The following is an 18356-nucleotide window of genomic DNA, read 5'->3' on the forward strand; positions in this document are numbered from 1 at the left end:
CATATTATCAGAGAACTGGGGTTATGACAGTAACCCTACATTTTAAGTTGCTAAAAAGTACTGATTTAAGTTCATAACACAAGAATGTAGATGAATACATAAAATACACTGTAGAATATATTTTAGAGTAATATACAGTGCAGTATACAAACAGTAAACTTAACCATCATTTATTGTTATGCCTTCTTGGGTACTTGTCTCTGAAATGATAGTATGATTTTGCTCTTCACATTATCTGTATTTTTAACGCCATTCAATTTGATGTATCTTTTATTCTATTAATAAACATTTTTGTCACTTCAATTTAACATGTGAGCTGTGAGTTAAAGACTCTGACAGCAGCAGTTTGTGTCATGCATTTTTAATGTCTTTTAAAATACTCACTCTGTGGCCTTACATTAAAATGAAGTTGAATGGCATCTAGTCAAACAACTTTTCAAGGTGAGAGAGGACTTGTTTGGAATGGCATACCTGTACATTTTACTTGATTCAATTTGAATTCACATTAGGCTTTTTATCATTTAATGGACCTGCATATTTGTTCCCATATAATATTTCTCAATAAAAGCAGGTTATGTCTATATGCATATGACCGATTCAAGCTCCCTTAATTTACAGAATTTCCCTCATTCAGAAACCAAAAATGTGTAACTTCTTGTAGGGCGAGGTACTCAAGTGCAGAACGTCTGTCAGTCAAAACCCATACAGAGCTCTGATGTCATGTATAGCATGTTACTGTACAGCCACTGTGTTCCGATTGAGGTGTTTAACAGTGCTCAAATCTGCCATTTACCAGTGTAAAGGAATACAGAATAATTGAAATATCATTGTTTACTTCATTATAGTAGTATTCCACAGTTATGAGAGGATTCCAGGTCATCCAAGATGATAGTACTACAGTAATGATTGTGTTTTTATTCAAGATGTAGGGCAATGTAAAGCTAATTAGTTTTGTAAAGGTGCATTTTTGAATGTAAGAAGAAGTGGGAAAGGGACATCCCATTTAGCCTGATGACTCACACAATTATTTTCCTGCTCTATCGTTAACTACATACTTTAGTCTGAGACTACCATCATTAAAGTTGTTGGGTTGGGGAGGTACTCCGATCCAACTCATGTCTGTGGGCGTTTGATCCTGGTCTTGTCATCTGCTCTGCTGAGGGACCACATTGAGGGACCACTAGCTCTGTGGATGATGTGGGAGTAGATAGGAGGAACGACCCATATAGGAACTAGACTTATTACAATCCCCATATGTCTTATGCAGAAACCAGTGATGAGGAATAATTTTGATCATAACAGGAAATTATGTGGACTATAAACTCCCTCCTGTTTGATCCCATCTGTTCCCACCTGGGACATGCAGGACATCCGCTCTACGAAAGCAATTACCCACTATGCAATAAGGAAACCGCTACAAGTAAATACAGATTATACGTAAGCAACATTGTCCTTCCTTGTGAAATGTAATTACTTTTCAATGCCCTTTATCGTTGCCAAGTTTTTGGTAAACATGTAAAGTGTGAGTTGACGAGACAGCCTATAGGGAGGAAGTCAGAGACTTGGCCATGTGCCAGGACAACAAACAATGCCTCACTGTGATCAAGACAAAGGAGATGATTGTGGACTACAGGAAAAGGAGGACAGAGCACGCCCACATTCTCATCAACGGGGCTGTAGTGGAGCAGGTTGAGAGCTTCAAGTTCCTTGGTGTCCACATCACCAGCAAACTAACATAGTCCAAGCACACCAAGACTGTGTGGAAGAGGGCACTACAAAACCTAATCCCCTCAGGAGACTGAAACGTTTTGGCATGGGTCCTCAGATCCTTAAAAAGTTCTACAGCTGCACCATCGAAACCATCCTGCATCACTGCCTTGTATGGCAACAGCTCGGCCTCCGACCTTAAGGCACTACAAAGGATAGTGCGAACGGCCCAGTACATAACTGGGGCCAAGATTCCTGCCATCGAGGACCTCTATACCAGGCAGTGTCAGAGGAAGGTCCTAAAAATGGTCAAAGACTCCAGCCACCCAAGTCACAGACTGTTCTCCCTGCTACCACACGGAATGCGGTACAGGAGCGCCAAGTCTAGGTTCAAGATGCTTCTAAAAAACTTCTACCCCCAAGCCATAAGACTGCCGAACACCTAATCAAATGACTACCCAGACTATTTGCATTGCCCCCACCCAATCCCCTCTTTTACACTGCTGCTGCTTTCTGTTTATTATCTATGCATAGTCACTTTAATAACTCTACTTACATGTACATATTACCACAATTACTAACCGGTGCCCCCGGACATTGACTCACTCTGTACCGGTGCCCCCTGTATATAGCTTCACAATTGTTATTTTACTGCTGCTCTTTAATTATTTTGTTACTTTTGTTTCTTTTTGGGGAGGGGTATTTTTCTTAAAACTGCCTTGTTGGTTAAGCGCTTGTAAGTAAGCATTTCACTGTAGTTTTTGGGGCATGTGACAATTATCATTATATTTGATCTGTGTGATAGCTAACTACGTGTTTTCCTCCTATCACAGTTTCCCACGGTGCTCCTCACTGTGTATTAACCAAGCCCAATGGTTTCAATGTGGTAATTTATTGAGAGGTTTTCTCTTCCAAACTGAGTTCTGCAGATTACTAAAGTTAGAAGCGTCGTTCAGGAGAGCACTTAGGAACAGTAGCTGTGACAGCTTCATTTCCATATTCATAAATACTCTTGAATCATGCCCCTAGATGAGGATTTAAAACTCTCCTGTAAAATAACGCAAGTTGATTAAAAACACCTGTTTGATACTGGTAAATAGCTTCGAACAGCAGTGTGAATGGTTATACAGTATGACTCATAAGAGGGAAATAATGCATAGATTCTAGAAAATGGAAGACGGTTACGAGTGAGTAGTCTTTGCCCACGTTATTATCCTATATGCAAATTTGTATTGTGTTTTAAACATTTGGAGGATTGATACACATTGACAACACATCACTATTGGTCTCTCTTATTGTATGACTCCAAAATTGAGAAAATCCTTGACCAAAAATGCTTAACCGTTGTTAATTATGCACTGAACAGGAATGCTAGTTCTTTCACTGTCTTACAAATAGTAGGAGGGTAATACCACTGCCAGATGGTGAAGCATTATTATATCACTCCAGAGAATGCATTTCAACTGCTCCAGAGTCCAATGGCAGCAAGCTTTACACCACTCCAGCCGTCGCTTGGCATTGCACATGATGATCTTAGGCTAGTGTGCGGCTGCTCTGGAATTGAAACCCATTTCATGAAGCTCTCGACGAACACTTATTGTGCTGATGTTGCTTCCAGAGGCAGTTTGGAACTCGGTAGTGAGTTCTGTAACTGAGGATAGACGATTTTTACACGCTTCAGCACTCGGCGGTCTCGTTCTGTGAGCTTGTGTGGCCTACCATTTCTCGGCTGAACCGTTGTTGCTCCTATACGTTTCCACTTCACAGTAACAGCACTTACAGTTGACCGGAGCACCTCTAGCAGAGCATAAATTTGACAATGATTTGTTGAAAAGGTGGCATCCTATGACGGTGCCACGTTGAAAGTCACTGAGCTCTTCAGTAAGGCCATTCTACTGGCAATGTTTGTCTATGGAGACTGCATGGCTGTGTGCTCGTATTTATACACCTGTCAGCAATGGGTGTAGCTGAAATAGCCAAATCCATCAATTTGAATGGGTCACCACATACTTTTGTATATATAGCGTATCCTCCCATCACCAGTATTTGCTTTGTTTTCTCTTTATCAATTCAGTATCTGTCTGCTAGCTAGCCCTCTCTCTCGCTCATGTTTATGCAGGTTGGTGAGCCTCCCCTACTGATGATGTCTGTATTTGGTCTGTCTGCATCGGGTCAATGTCAGTAGCAGGGTGACTCATTGCTGAAATGGCAGTGTTGTGATTTTCCGAAAGGCCACACTAGAGCACAGGGGCATACTGGTCCATTACAACAGCCACAGAGATCAAACAATACATTCATAATGGCAGAAGCCAACTATTCAAAATTGATACAGAGCGAAGGGGGTGACTGTTTCATTAAACAAACACACACAGTTACTACGCCATACTCTGGCCTCTGGGGATCAGTCTGTTATTAATATGGAAGGCTCCAAGCTTATAATGCTGTCTGTTCCCATTTCTGTTCCATTATCACTGGAATGCTCCCCATTGTCAATATTGTCACCAAAATTCCTAGACATTAGATCAGCTCGCAGGCCCCGGACAGTATTGCAGTAGACTGAGGCTATCGGTACCTTATTGAATCAAACATGGTATTCTGTTTCTGGATAAGAATAATATTACATTTTCACACAAAGCCAAACCAGATTGAGAATGTTTTTTTCCCAAAACCAAAACAAAATAGAACAAAACATAAATCAATGAAACATTTGTTTTTACCAGTGGTATTTATTTAAGAAAACAGTGTTTATTACATTGACTGAACTGCATGATCTTGGTTAGCCCTAAATACATTTTTACAAGTACAAGTCAATACACCTGACTCACCTAACTGAAACTTTTTCGTTTGAGCCATGGAATAATTACAAAATCCTCAAGTGTCCCTCCCCCCAAATATGTGTATGATTAAGAGATAAATAGATAAATACGTTAACGAAGAAACCCCTCCCCCAAAAAACTCCATCACAATAAATAAATCATAATAAATAACATTCAAAATATCTTTGGCCAAACCTGGGCCACATAATTTTCCCATAACTTGTCCAACTGAGAGTAGTCTCAAACCCACATGCCTCTGTCTGCCAGTCAGCCTATGTTTGCGTGACCAGATTGAGAGAGAGAGAGAGAGAATAAAAAAAATAAGAAAACAATTATTGAGGCACTTATAAGGATATCAAAGAAGAAAATGCTTGCATTTTCTGTGTTTCTGTATTTCTTCCCCCTAGCAGTGAGAAAACAAAGTAGAATAAATTAGACATAAAACAACATTCACTATAAAAGTTGTTGAAAGGCTGTCTTTTTCATCTAGCTATCTATCCTCCTTTTATACATCTTTGTGAATGAGGATAGGAAAAACCCACAAGAAAAAGATTGACAAACAAATTCATTTGCTAAAATAGAAAACCCTGAAATTAAGGGGGAAAAAAATGGCATTTTATGTCCACTTTTGGATTCGATGAATAACATAATCAAAGTCTGTTTTCTGTTGTTGTCGTTGTGTCTGACTGAGTGTCCGACTGCTCTCCAAATATTCCTGCCAGAGTCTTAAATCGAGGACCCCATTCATTGAGGTAATCATAGTCCTCATTGGTATCTACAACCAGAGACTCGATGGAGCTGAGCGACTCCGCTACAGAGCCCTCCCCTTCATAGGCATAGGTAGCTAAAGAGTCATAGGGTGGGGCTGAGTTGTCCACATCGTTTTCTTTCAGTCGCTGATTGATGAAGTTGCAGATATCTGCACTGTCTTGGGAAACAGGCAGTTGGTTTTTGCCGGTTTTTGTCTCGGGTTTGACATCACGTCGGAAAAGGTCCCGGTTCTCTTTCAGGAGTTTCTCCTTGATGACTTTGGGGTTGCAGAGGGTTCCCATATCGAAAGCGTGCGTGTCCTCTTCGCCCCCGCCCTCGTCGTCATAGTGGATCACATTGTCACGGATGTCCTCCTTGGACGTCATCAGGGTCTCCTTCTTGTTCTGTCGTCTCAGACCCACGTAGAGGACCACAATCACTGGAGAGAGATCATAGAGAGAATTAAACAGTGGCTTATGAACTATGAATCAATCGGAATGGTATTGGTAGCCTATATGGTGGTATATGGTGTTGGTTATAATATTGCTAATACAGCATAGTTTGTGAAAATATAGGCTAAGATATAATATGCAGTGCTACTTGCATGGGGAAATGTAATAGAATGCATTTGATCAATTACTGCACGGCAGTGGTACCGGAGCGCCATGTTGAGGTCCCCCAAGCCACAAGACTCCTGAACAGCTAATCAAAGGGCTTCCCAGACCCCTCTTTTACCCTGCTGCTTCTCTCTGTTTATTTTCTATGCATAGTCACTTTAACTCTACCTACATGTACATATTACCTCAGTTACCTCAACTAACCGGTGCCCCCGCACATTATTAACTCTGTACCGGTACACCCTCTATACAGCCTTGCTTGTTATTTTACTGCGGCTGTTTAATTATTTGATACTTTTATTTTCTATTTTCAAATTTTTACTTATCTATCTTTTACTTAAAACTTATTTTAATTTTATTAAAGCATTGTTGGCTTGTAAATAAGCATTTCACTCTAAGGTGCGGCTGTTGTATTCGGCGCATGTGACAAATGTTATGAGACAGGTCATGGTATTGTTTCCTGGCACAGCAATCAATTGACTTGCCAATGATGAAGTGACCAAATCTCCCACACATGTTGTTCCTTAGCAACATACTGTATGTTATGTACTGAGTACTGACCTGACAACAAACATTACATAGCCTACTGACAATGCATCATAGTCAAGCAAAATACACTGATCTTTCCAGGGGGGTGTATGGGTATTCATCTGTAAGGTATTTCCCTTACCTTACAGATACCCTTTTAAGCGTCAAACCCAATGGAATCTCTGCCTGGGGCTGCCCATATCGAATTTACATCTCTCACACTAATTTTTTAAAGCAAGGGGAACAAAATATTATTCCACAATTTGTTCCTCCTCCCTGTGGTAATTCACAATAAACATTTCCCATATGGGTCTTCAATTGGAGTATTCACATGGGAATGCAATGCATGGTTCAACACACACACACACACATATAGAATATATTCAATTGAAATGAAGAAAGGATAAGGGAAAAAAATTAATAAAAAGCATGGGTGCTGGAATAGACTGTCCTTCTCCTTCATCAATATAACTCAAATAGTGCGTCAGCATCCCCCTGTGGTCAAGATCTGTATTTCAAGCACGGTCATTATTATTTGGACATATCTTTCTAGGGTGGTAGCTGTGTGTGATCTATTTGTGATGGGGAGCTGTGCTGATGCGAGGCAGGGCTCATACAGCCAGTTCAACAGACAGTTTGATTTTCCCATTATTTCCACACAGGAAGGAACACCTGGGTTAGCTTGACAAATCCACCATAGAAAATAACTGTCTCTCCCCTCAAAAAAAGTGTATTTCTTTAAGTTGTGCTACACACAATTTCTCAGAGACAGCATGACTTGTTCGAATAACAGTTGTGCCAGCCAGAGCCTAAGGGCATGTTGACTCTGAGCTCTGATAACAGTTCTCACCATGTGGTCAACCCTTTCAACACTAACTCTACCTTCACAGAGAGGACAGTGGGTGAAGAGGGCCTTCTTCTTACTAACAAAGACTCATTCAACATGAAAAATATCTCCTCGCAGTTTGCTCAACTAAATGTATCTTTGTTGACCCGTAATTTACGATAAATTGACTTGGCAGGAGAAAAAGGAGACTTTAGGCCATGGTGTGGTCCAAGTAACACATGTATCCTCTACGGGATCGGCATCCCTATACCGGGACAGTTGTTGCTTATGTGAATAGAATGAAGTTGTAAGTAACATCCAACTTTCCAGGACATAGACATGTCTTATATGTAGAAAGCTTAAATTATTGTTAATCTAACAGCACTGGCCAATTTACAGTAGCTGTTACAGTGAATAAATGCCATGCTAATGTTTAAGAGTACACAACAACAAAAAACTTTTATCACAGCGCTTGATTTGATACATTCACCTCTGAAGGTAAATAATGTACTTACATTCAGTAATATTGCTCTGATGTGTCATCCTGAGGGTCCCAGAGATAAAATGTAGCATAGTTTTGTTTGATATATTCAAATGTAGGAACTGGGTTTTAAAGTTTGAACCCCTGCTGTTTCTGGCCCCACACCCATCCCCCCGGCCATCTAGAGGTGTAAAGGTTAGTGTATTTTCTGTTGGGAAGCTAATTTTGCATCATGTATGACCTTCCTGGTAGTGTGTAAACGTACATTTTTTATGTTCTCTGTACTTGAAAATGTATCAGTTGACCAATTTGGCACATTTGGGGACACTTGATAAAAAAATGTGTGCAGTATTGCAATGCTTCACTGGATCAGTCTGAAACTTTGCACATACACCGCTCCCATCTAGTGGTCAAAATCTAAATTGCGTCTCAACTGTAATATTATATTATAGCCTTTCTCTTTTATTTCAAATATGATAAAAAAGAAATATTTAAAACACATGTTTTTTTGTTTGTATTATCTTTTACCAGATCTAATGTGTTATATTCTCCTACATTAATTTCACATTTTCAAGAACTTCAAAGTGGTTCCTTTCAAATGTTATCAAGAATATGTATATCCTTGCTACAGGCAGGTTGATTCGGGTATGTCATGTTAGGTGAAAATGTAAAAAACGGTATGATCCGTAAGAGGTTTTAATACAGAATCCTCCTGTGTACATGCATTCACATTCCATATGCAATATGTGAGAGCAAATTACATATTGGATGCAAGGACATAGTACTAACTGATGTAGCTAGTAGCAATAGCAGTTAATGGCAAATTATGTTTTCTGAATCGCAAGATTATATAGACATTTTGAATTATGTATGCATGCATCATAACAAATAGTGGTTGATATGAAACTGATAGATACACTTTCAGTTGAACAGTGAGACATCTAATAATTTGTCATGTTGTCTGGTACAGATGTTTAGCAGTTTGAGTCTGATTGCATATTTCTTAGCTAACATATGGAATTGTTTAAAGATGATCATACCAAGGATTATTTTGCTACCTGATTTAGTATTTTAAGGCCTCTAAGGTGTCAAATAAATAATGATTGGATGAAACATTGAATTTGCCATTACTGCTATTAGCCAATATCATCCCGCTGAATGACAGATTTACAACATGCAACAACAGATAGTGCCCAAAAAAATCAAAAGGTAGTTTGTTCTGAAGTGTCTGTCCTATATCTGAGAGATATAAGAAATATCAGGATTTTTTTTTTTTACTTGTACTGTATTTATCCCTTCATTTTAGGCACTAAACTATTTCCATGTATAGTTCCATTCATTTTTTATAAACTTGTACTGCGGACTTTCAGACGAGTCTTGTGGGGCTTGTGGGCGTCCTAGAGCAAAACGGGGAACAGCAACCTGTTCGTGAGAGTTGCACCATAGTTTGTGGTCATAGTTTTGTAGGCCAAACCATTCGGAGGCTACAGAAGTTACTGTGAGAAGACCGATATTCGGGATGTCTCATGGTCTGACAAACACCACGCTAGCTCTGCAACCTTTCACCGGAGATATGGAAGGGCAATATCGGCAGATGCGGTGGATTGAGCCCATGCAAAAAAATAGATATCTCTAGTTTAAATTGATGAATTTTGATGGGGATTTTTATTATGTTAAATTAGATTTCCGCTGGGCCGCAGAAATTGGCTAAGGGTTAAGCAGATTAAGTATACTAGAAATAATGGCACTGGAATGGATATCTGCCGTTTTACGGGATCCTGAACAAATCTGCTGTTTTTTGCGCTGATCTGAACTTTTTTTGGTACATAATGTTTCCGCAAATGTTTTCTATGACCGAAAAGAGATTCTGGACATCAGAACAGTGATCAATTACCTCGATTTGGACGAAGATTTCTACTTCAACGAATTGGCGGTGCAAGACATACTGGTCACCTGACCAGGCCCTAAATCCTGAAACTCCGAATAGAAAGAGATGGCGCAAGAGAGGCTGATGTGCGGGCACCCTGACAAAGACATGGATAATATACACTGTGTATAAAACATAAACATCACCTGCTCTTTCCATGACATACTGACCAGGTGAATCCAGGTGAAAGCTATGATCCCTTATTGATGTCACTTGTTAAATCCACTTCAATCAGTGTAGATGAAGAGGAGGAGACAGATTAAAGAAGGATTTTTAATTGAGACATGGTGTGCCATTAATGAATGAATGGGCAAGACAATCTTGGTTTCATCAGACCAGAGAATCTTGTTTCTCATGGTCTGAGAGTCTTTAAGTGCCTTTTGGCAAATTCCAAGAGGGCTGTCATGTGCCTCTGAAGAGTGGCTTCTGTCTGGTCACTATAGCACAAATGCCTAATTGGTAGAATGCTGCAGAGATGGTTAGCCTTCTGACAGGTTCTCCTATCTCCACAGAGAAACTGTAGAGGTCTGTCAGGGTTACCATTGGGTTCTTGGTCACCTCCCTGACCAATTCCTTTTTCTCCCGATTGCTCAGTTTGGCTGGGTGGCCAGCTCAAGGAAGAGTCTTGGTGGTTCCAAACTTCTTCCATTTAAGAATGATTGAGGACACTGTCTTCTTGGAGAACTTCAATGCTGCAGAGGTTTTTTGGCACCCTTCCCCAGATCTGTGCCTAGACACAATCTTGTCTCTGAGCTTTATGGACAATTCCTGTCAATGGTGGGACCTTATATAGATAGGTGTGTGCCTTTTCAAATCATGTCCAATCAATTGGATTTACACAGGTGGATGCCAATCATGTTGTAGGAGCATCTCAAGGATGATTAATGGAAACATGACATACCAAAGCTCAATTTCGGATCTCATAGAAAAGGGTCATTTCTAAAAATCTGTTTTCACTTTATCATTATGGGGTATTGTGTGTAGATTTATTTAATACATTTTAGATTAAGGCTGTAACGTATAAACATGTATGTGAGAATGCTATTCATTGATAACAGCTCAGTGTTCAACACCCTAGTGCCCTCCAAGCTCACCACTAAGCTAAAGACCCTGGCACTGAACACCTCCCTCTGCAACTGGATCCTCAACTTATTTGACTCATCACATACGTTGCTGCAACATTTATTATCCATCATGTTGCATAGTGACTTTATATTGTTATATTATGACTTTTTTTTATTGTTATATGAACATATCTACTTCAATTACCTTGTTCCCCTGCACACCGAGTCATTGAATTATTGTTTATTCATTGTGTGTTTATTATTACGTTAATACTTTTCTATTTTCTTTCTCTCTGCATTGTTGGGAATGCCCCCAATGTAAGCATTTCACTGTTAGTCTACAGCATGTGATGAATACATTTTTTATTTGATGAGCCTTGTCTTGTGCGAGCCGGAATGGCTCATAGGAGGGGGAGCCTATTTCCTGTTTCTGTAACGTGAGGCAGCTTGATGTACAAGTAAACGACCAGGACAAGACACTAGTCTATCGCAGGGCCTTACCCCAATCTATCTCCTTAATGCAGAGTGCCAAGTAAAGACGAATTGGGTCCCATTTTTGCAGTCTTTTTTTATGATTTTGCCTGTGTTCGAACTCCCAACTTGCTATTCTCAGAGCAGAAACTAATTACAAGGCCATTGAGTTGATCTTATGAAGCAGGTTACTCATATTTTAATTGTAATCAACTATATGCGAGGATATGACATTTGAGTGGTCGTCTTGGCATCCGGGTCCCAAGTGGTCCTGTTGAAAGTCAATATATATAAAAAATATTTAAATAAATAAAAAGAGTTCTTAACAGGGCGTGTTTTTTTTTTACCCTCGCAGGTGTCGTCCTGTAGGAGGAGACCTCCTACACCTTAGTCTGTAGATCGAATAATGAATTTACTAGCAACGCAAAGCAGAGCAAAGCAAGCAAGCAATGCATAAAGGAAATCAAAACTACGGGAACATATTTGGAAGGCTGGGCTCTCAACAACTGGCGAGTAACTAGCCTAGGAGATAGACAACTCCATTTACAAACCACAAGACCTTCCGGCGCCGACAGAGATGGCCGCCTCATTTCACGTTCCTAGGAAACTATGCAGTATTTTTTTTTTTTACGTGTTATTTCTTACATTAGTAACCCAGGTCATCTTAGGTTTCATTACATACAGTCGAGAAGAACTACTGAATATAAGATCAGCGTCAACTCACCATCAGTACGACCAAGAATATGTTTTTCACGACGCGGATCCTGTGTTCTGCCTTACAAACAGGACAACGGAGTGGATTCCATGCAGCGACCCAAAAAAACGACTCAGAAAAAGAGGGAAACGAGGCGGTCTTCTGGTCAGACTCCAGAGACGCGAAGCGAGGCGGCCATCTCTGTCGGCGCCGCATCGCGCCGACAGAAACAAGCATCTCTCTGGTAAGAAGAAGGGAGGGGGTGTATGCCTGTGATTAACGGTGTGATCATAACAACATATAGGAACTTAACTTCTTGTTGCACCCATCCCGTCACCCATCCCGTCCACCTGACGTGTCAGATTTCAAAAAAGCTTTTCGGCGAAAGTATACCAAGCGTTTATGTAAGGACATCTCTCTCAGTAGAAAAAACATTACAAACAGCTAGCAGCCAAGTAGATTGGTCACGAAAGTCAGAAAAGCAATAAATGAATCGCTTACCTTTGATGATCTTCGGATGTTGCACTCACGAGACTCCCAGTTAAACAAATGTTCCTTTTGTTCCAAAAAGATGATTTTTTATATCCAAAATACCTCTTTTGGTTAGCGCGTTATGTTCAGAAATCCACAGGCTCGAGCGGTCAAGACCGGGCAGACAAATTCCAAATAGTATCCGTAAAGTTCGTAGAAACATGTCAAAAGTTTTTTATAATCAATCCTCAGGTTGTTTTTACAATATATAATATTTCAACCGGGACTGTAGCTTCTTCAATAGGAGAGAGAAAATGTCTGCTCCTAGCTGTTACGCATGCAAAACGCTGCTGGCCATACAATGATGCGATGTGATCTTTCTCACTCATTTTTCAAAATAAAGCCTGAAACTATGTCTAAAGACTGTTCACACCCTGGGGAAGCCATAGGAAACGGAATCTGGTTGATATCCCTTTAAATGGAGCGAAGGCAGGCTATGGAACAGAGAGCTTTCAGAAAAAACAGCAAATTGTATGCATATTCAAGATTCTGGGCCTGAGAAATAGGCAGTTTCATTTTGGTATGTTTTTCATCCAAACATCACAATACTGCCCCCTACACTCAACAGGTTAAGTCCTTTTGTTCACCTGACTTAGAATTTGAATTTTTCACAATCAAATGCCGACCGCATAATCTACCAAGAGAATTCTCTTCAATCATAATCACAGCCATGTATATTCCTCCCCAAGCAGACAAATCGACGTCCCTGAAAGAACTTTATTCGACTCTATGTAAACCGGAAACCACATATCCTGAGGCTGCGTTTATTGTAGCTGGGGATTTTAACAATGCTAATCTGAAAACAAAACAAAACCCTGGATCATTGTTATTCTAACTTTCACGATGCATATAAGGCCCTCCTCTTGCCCTCCTTTCGGAAAAGCTGACCACGACTCCATTTTGTTGCTCCCAGCCTTTAGACAGAAACTAAAACAGGAAGCACCCATGCTCAGGTCTGTTCAATGCTGGTCCAACCAATCGGATTCCACGCTTCAAAACCGTAGTACACTCCAAGCTCATCATTAAGCTCGGGGCCCCGGATCTGAACCCCGCCCTTCGATCACGTGGACTGAGATATGTTCTTCATAGCGTCGAACAACAACATTGATGAAAGCACTGATTCGGTGAGCGAGTTTATTAGCAAGTGCATTGGTGATATTGTACCCACAGCATCAAAGCGAGGACCGAGAGACTGAAAAACAACTTCTATGTCAAGGCCATCAGACAGTTAAACAGCCATCACTAACATTGAGTGGCTGCTGCCAACATACTGACTCAACTCTAGCCACTTTAAAAATGTAAAAATGTATGTAATAAATGTATCAATAGCCACTTTAAACAATGCCACTTTATATAATGTTCACATACCCTACTTTACTCATCTTATATGTATATACTGTACTCTATAGCATCTACTGCATCTTGATGTAATATATGTATCACTAGCCACTTTAAACAATGCCACTTTATATCATGTTTACATACCCTAAGTTACCCATCTCATATGTATATACTGTACTCTATACCATCTATTGCATCTTGCCTATGCTGTTCGGCTAACACTCATTCATATATTTTTATGTACATATTTTTATTCATTCCTTTACACTTGTGTGTATAAGGTAGTTGTTGTGAAATTGTTAGGTTAGATTACTTGTTAGATATTACTGCATGGTCGGAACTAGAAGCACAAGCATTTCGCTACACTCGCATTAACATCCGCTAACCATGTGTATGTGACAAATAAAATTTGATTTGGCTGACCAGGCGGATACAGGAGTCCCATCTCCCAAACAGCTGGAAAGGCAGATGAAGGTTGCACTGGATTAGGAATCCCAGTCGTCAAGTATGTGTGGGCAAGGATAGCTCAATGCTCCCATACACTACACTATGCTTGTGCAGGCTTCTTTTCACTGACCACCCGCTTGACTGAACTGCCTAATGGCATGCATGAGCGGCTCATGACTCTTCGCATTCCACTGATGAACAGCTCCTCAGCCACAATCATCAGTGATGGAGGGGGTGAGTGTAATTTTAAAACATTTTGACCACTCTGTATTGGTCACGGGCACAGCCATACTTGACCGACACTGGAAAATAATTACACATTTTTACTGCCGTTCATCACACACACACCCTGGAAACAAGCTGCTATGAATGCAGATGAGCTTCTCTTTAAGTGGGATGAGTTTAAGTAAGACAATACTCTGAAGACAAGTTTTACAGCCCTGACCTTTAGGGTCAAGTTAAAGCTTAAATCAGTCCGTGACCAAGGAGTACTGAGACAATGGGATTTGATGATGCTTTACGAGGTCAATTCAAATCGGGGGGGGGGGGCTCAGGCTCAGCTCCCTCATTCCTATCCATCAAGGCTCATATCTCAGCACTCCATTAATACTTGTTCTGTAATTAAATCCTAGCCCCTTGAACAAGACACAGGAAGTGGCACTTCATTCTGCTCCCAATTGTCACGTCGACAAGTCTGCGAGGTCTGTGAGGATATTCTCACAATACATTGTTAAATGGATCACAATGGTTTGGAGAGCAGATCAAATCAAATCAAATTTTTTGGTCACTTACTGTACACATATTTAGCAGATGTTATTGCGGGTGTAGCGAAATGCTTGATTTCCTAGATTTCCTGCTTGATTTCCAACAGTGCAGTAGTGTCTAACAATTCACAACTGTACACATACATCTAAAAGTAAAAGAATGGAAGTAATAGAAATATATAAATATTAGATTGAGCAATGTCGGAGTGGCATTGACTAAAATGCAGTAGATTAGAATACAGTATATACATATGAGATGAGTAAAGAATTATGTAAACATGATTTAAATATTATTAAAGGTACTAGTGTTCCAGTACTAAAGTGGCCAGTGATTCCAAGTCTATGTATATAGGGCAGCAGCATCTAAGGTGCAAGGTTGCGTAACCGGGTGGAAGCTGTCTGGTGAAGGCTATTTGACAGTCTGGATGCTCTCAATGTTGCAGCAGAAGAACCTGAGGGGGAACAGGCTTTGTCGTGCCCTCTTCACGACTGTCTTGGTGTGTTTGGACCATTCTAGTTTGTTGTTGATGTGGACACCAAGGAACTTGAAGCTCTCAACCTGTTCCTCTACAGTCCCGTCATTAAGAATGGGGGCGTGCTCGGTGCTCCTTTTCCTGTAGTCCACAATCATCTCCTTAGTCTTGGTTATGTTGAGGGATAGGTTGTTATTCTGACACCACCTGGCCAGGACTCTGACCTCCTCCCTATAGGCTGTCTCGTCGTTGTAGGTGATCAGGACTACCACTGTTGTGTCGTCTGCAAACTTAATGATGGTGTTTGAGTCATGCCTGGCCATGCAGTTGTGGGTGAACAAGGAGTACAGGAGGGGACTGAGCACACACCACTGGGGAGCTCCAGTGTTGAGGATCAGCGTGGCAGATGTGTTTTGCTACCTACCCTCACCAACTGGGTGCGGCACGTCAGCAAGTCCAGGATCCAGTTGCAGAGGGAGGTGTTTAGTCCCATGTTCCTTAGCTTAGTGATGCGCTTTGAGGGTACTATGGTGTTGAACGCTGAGCTGCAGTCAATGAATAGCATTCTCACATAGGTGTTCCTTTTGTCCAGGTGGGATAGGGCAGTGTGGAGTGCAATAGAGATTGCATCATCTGTGGATCTGTTTGGGCGGTGGGTCTAGGGTTTCTGGGATAATAGTGTTGATGTGAGCCATTACCAGCCTTTCAAAGCACTTCATGGCTACAGGCATGAGTGCTACGGGTCTGTGGTCATTTAACAGGTTGCCTTTGTGTTCTTGGGCACAGGGACTATGGTGGTGTGCTTGAAACATGTTGGTATTACAGACTCATTTTAGGGACATGTTTAAAATGTCAGTGAAGACACCTGCCAGTTGGTCAGCACTTGCCTGGAGCACACGTTCTGTTAATCTGTCTGGCCCCATATGTTGACCTGTTTAAAGGTCTTACTCACTTCGGCTACGGAGAGCGTGATTACACAGTCGTCCGGAACAGCTGATGCTCTCATGCATGCCTCAGTGTTGCTTGCGAGCATACAAGTGACTTAGCTCTTCTGGTAGGCTTGTGTCACTGGGCAGCTCGCGGCTGTGCTGCCCATTGTATTCTGTAATAGTTTGCAAGCCCTGTCACATCCGACGACTGTCGGAGCCAGTGTAGCATGATTCAATCTAAGCCCTGTATTGACTCTTTGCCTGTTTGATGGTCCGTAGCACGGTATTGCGGGATTTCTTGAAAGCTTCCTGGTTATAGTTCTGCACCTTAAAAGATGCAGCTCTACCCTTTAGATCAGTGCTATTGTTGCCTGTAATCCATGACTTCTGGTTAACGTATGTACGTACAGTCACTGTGGGGATGACGTCCTCGATGCACTTATTGATAAAGCCAGTGACTGATGTGGTGTATTCCTCAATGTCATCGGAAGAATCCCGGAACATGTTCCAGTCTGTGATAGTAAAATAGTCCTGTAGTTTAGCATCTGCTTCATCTGACCACTTTTGCATAGACCAACTCACTGGTGCTTCCTGCTTTCATTTTTGCTTGTAAGCAGGAATCAGGAGGATAGAGTTGTGGTCTGATTTACCAAATGGAGGGCGAGGGAGAGCTTTGTACGCATCTCTGTGTGTGTAGTACAGGTGATCTAGAATTTATTTCCCTCTGTTTGCACATTTAACATGTTGATAGAGATTTTGTAGAATTTATTTTAGTTTCCCTGCATTAAAGTCTCCGGCCACTAGGAGCGCTGCCTCTGGGTGTCACGCCCTGGTCTTAGTATTTTGTGTTTTCTTTCTTTATTTGGTCAGGCCAGGGTGTGACATGGGTTTATTTTGTGTTGTGTTTATGTATTGGGGTTTTTCGTAGGTTTTGGGATTGTGGCTTAGTGGGGTGTTCTAGCAAAGTCTATGGTTGCCTGAGGCGATTCTCAATCAGAGGCAGGTGATTCTCGTTGTCTCTGATTGGGAACCTTATTTAGGCAGCCATATTCTTTGAGTGTTTCGTGGGTGATTGTTCCTGTCTCAGTGTTTTGTATTTCACCAGATAGGCTGTATAGGTTTTCACGGTCCGTTTGTTGTTTTGTATTTTTGTGTGTCATCTTCATTAAAGATGTATCGTATTAACCACGCTGCATTTTGGTCCGACTCTCCTTCAACGGAAGAAAACCTCAACACTGGGTGAGTGGTTTCCTGTTTGCTTATTTCCTTATACAGCTGACTGAGTGCGGTCTTAGTGCCAGCATCTGTTTGTGGTGGTAAATAAACAGCCACGAAAAGTATAGCTGAGAACTCTCTAGGCAAGTAGTGTGGCCTGCAATTTATCACAATATACTCTACTTCAGGCGAGTAAAATCTAGAGACTCCCTTAGATATCGTGCGCCAGCTGTTGTTTAAAAATATGTATAGACCGCCCCCCCCCCGTCTTACCGGAGTGTGCTGTTCTATCCTGCCAGTGCAGCATATATCCTGCTAGCTAAATATCCATGTCATTCAGCCACGAGTCCGGTAAGTTTCTGATGTCCCGTTGGTAGGATATTCGTGATCGTACCTCGTCTAATTTATTGTCCAATGATTGCAAATTGGCAAGTAATGTTGACGGTAACGGCAGCTCTACTACTCGCATTCTGCAGGTCCTGATGAGGCATCAGGCTCTTCATCCTTTGTACCTGCGTCGCTTCCTCTTGCGAATAACTGGGATGTCGGACCTGCCGGGTATTTGGAGAATGTCATGTGAGTCTTGCTTGTTGTTGAAAAAAATCTTTGTCTAATCCGAGGTGAGTTATCGCTGTCTTGATATCCAGAAGCTCTTTCCTGCCGTAAGATACGGTTGCAGAAACATTATGTACAAAATAAGGTACAAATAACGCAAAAAAACCCCACATAATAGCACAATTGGTTGGGCGGCTGTAAAACTGCTGCCATTTCTTCC

At 41.2% G+C, this 18356-nt stretch overlaps 1 protein-coding gene across 1 annotated transcript in view; it reads right to left on the reverse strand.

The window, feature by feature from the left end:
* Positions 1-4427: 4427 nt before the first annotated feature.
* LOC112228031 (cadherin-12-like) overlaps positions 4428-18356 on the reverse strand; it is a 207040-nt gene continuing 193111 nt past the window's right edge. The window contains exon 12 of the mRNA XM_024393152.2: positions 4428-5712. Within this exon, the coding sequence (XP_024248920.1) occupies positions 5174-5712 (539 nt within the window). The 3' untranslated portion in view covers positions 4428-5173. The remainder of the gene's footprint in view (positions 5713-18356) is intronic.

This window comes from Oncorhynchus tshawytscha, linkage group LG29 (assembly GCF_018296145.1).
Source record: "Oncorhynchus tshawytscha isolate Ot180627B linkage group LG29, Otsh_v2.0, whole genome shotgun sequence".
Lineage (NCBI taxonomy): Eukaryota > Metazoa > Chordata > Actinopteri > Salmoniformes > Salmonidae > Oncorhynchus > Oncorhynchus tshawytscha.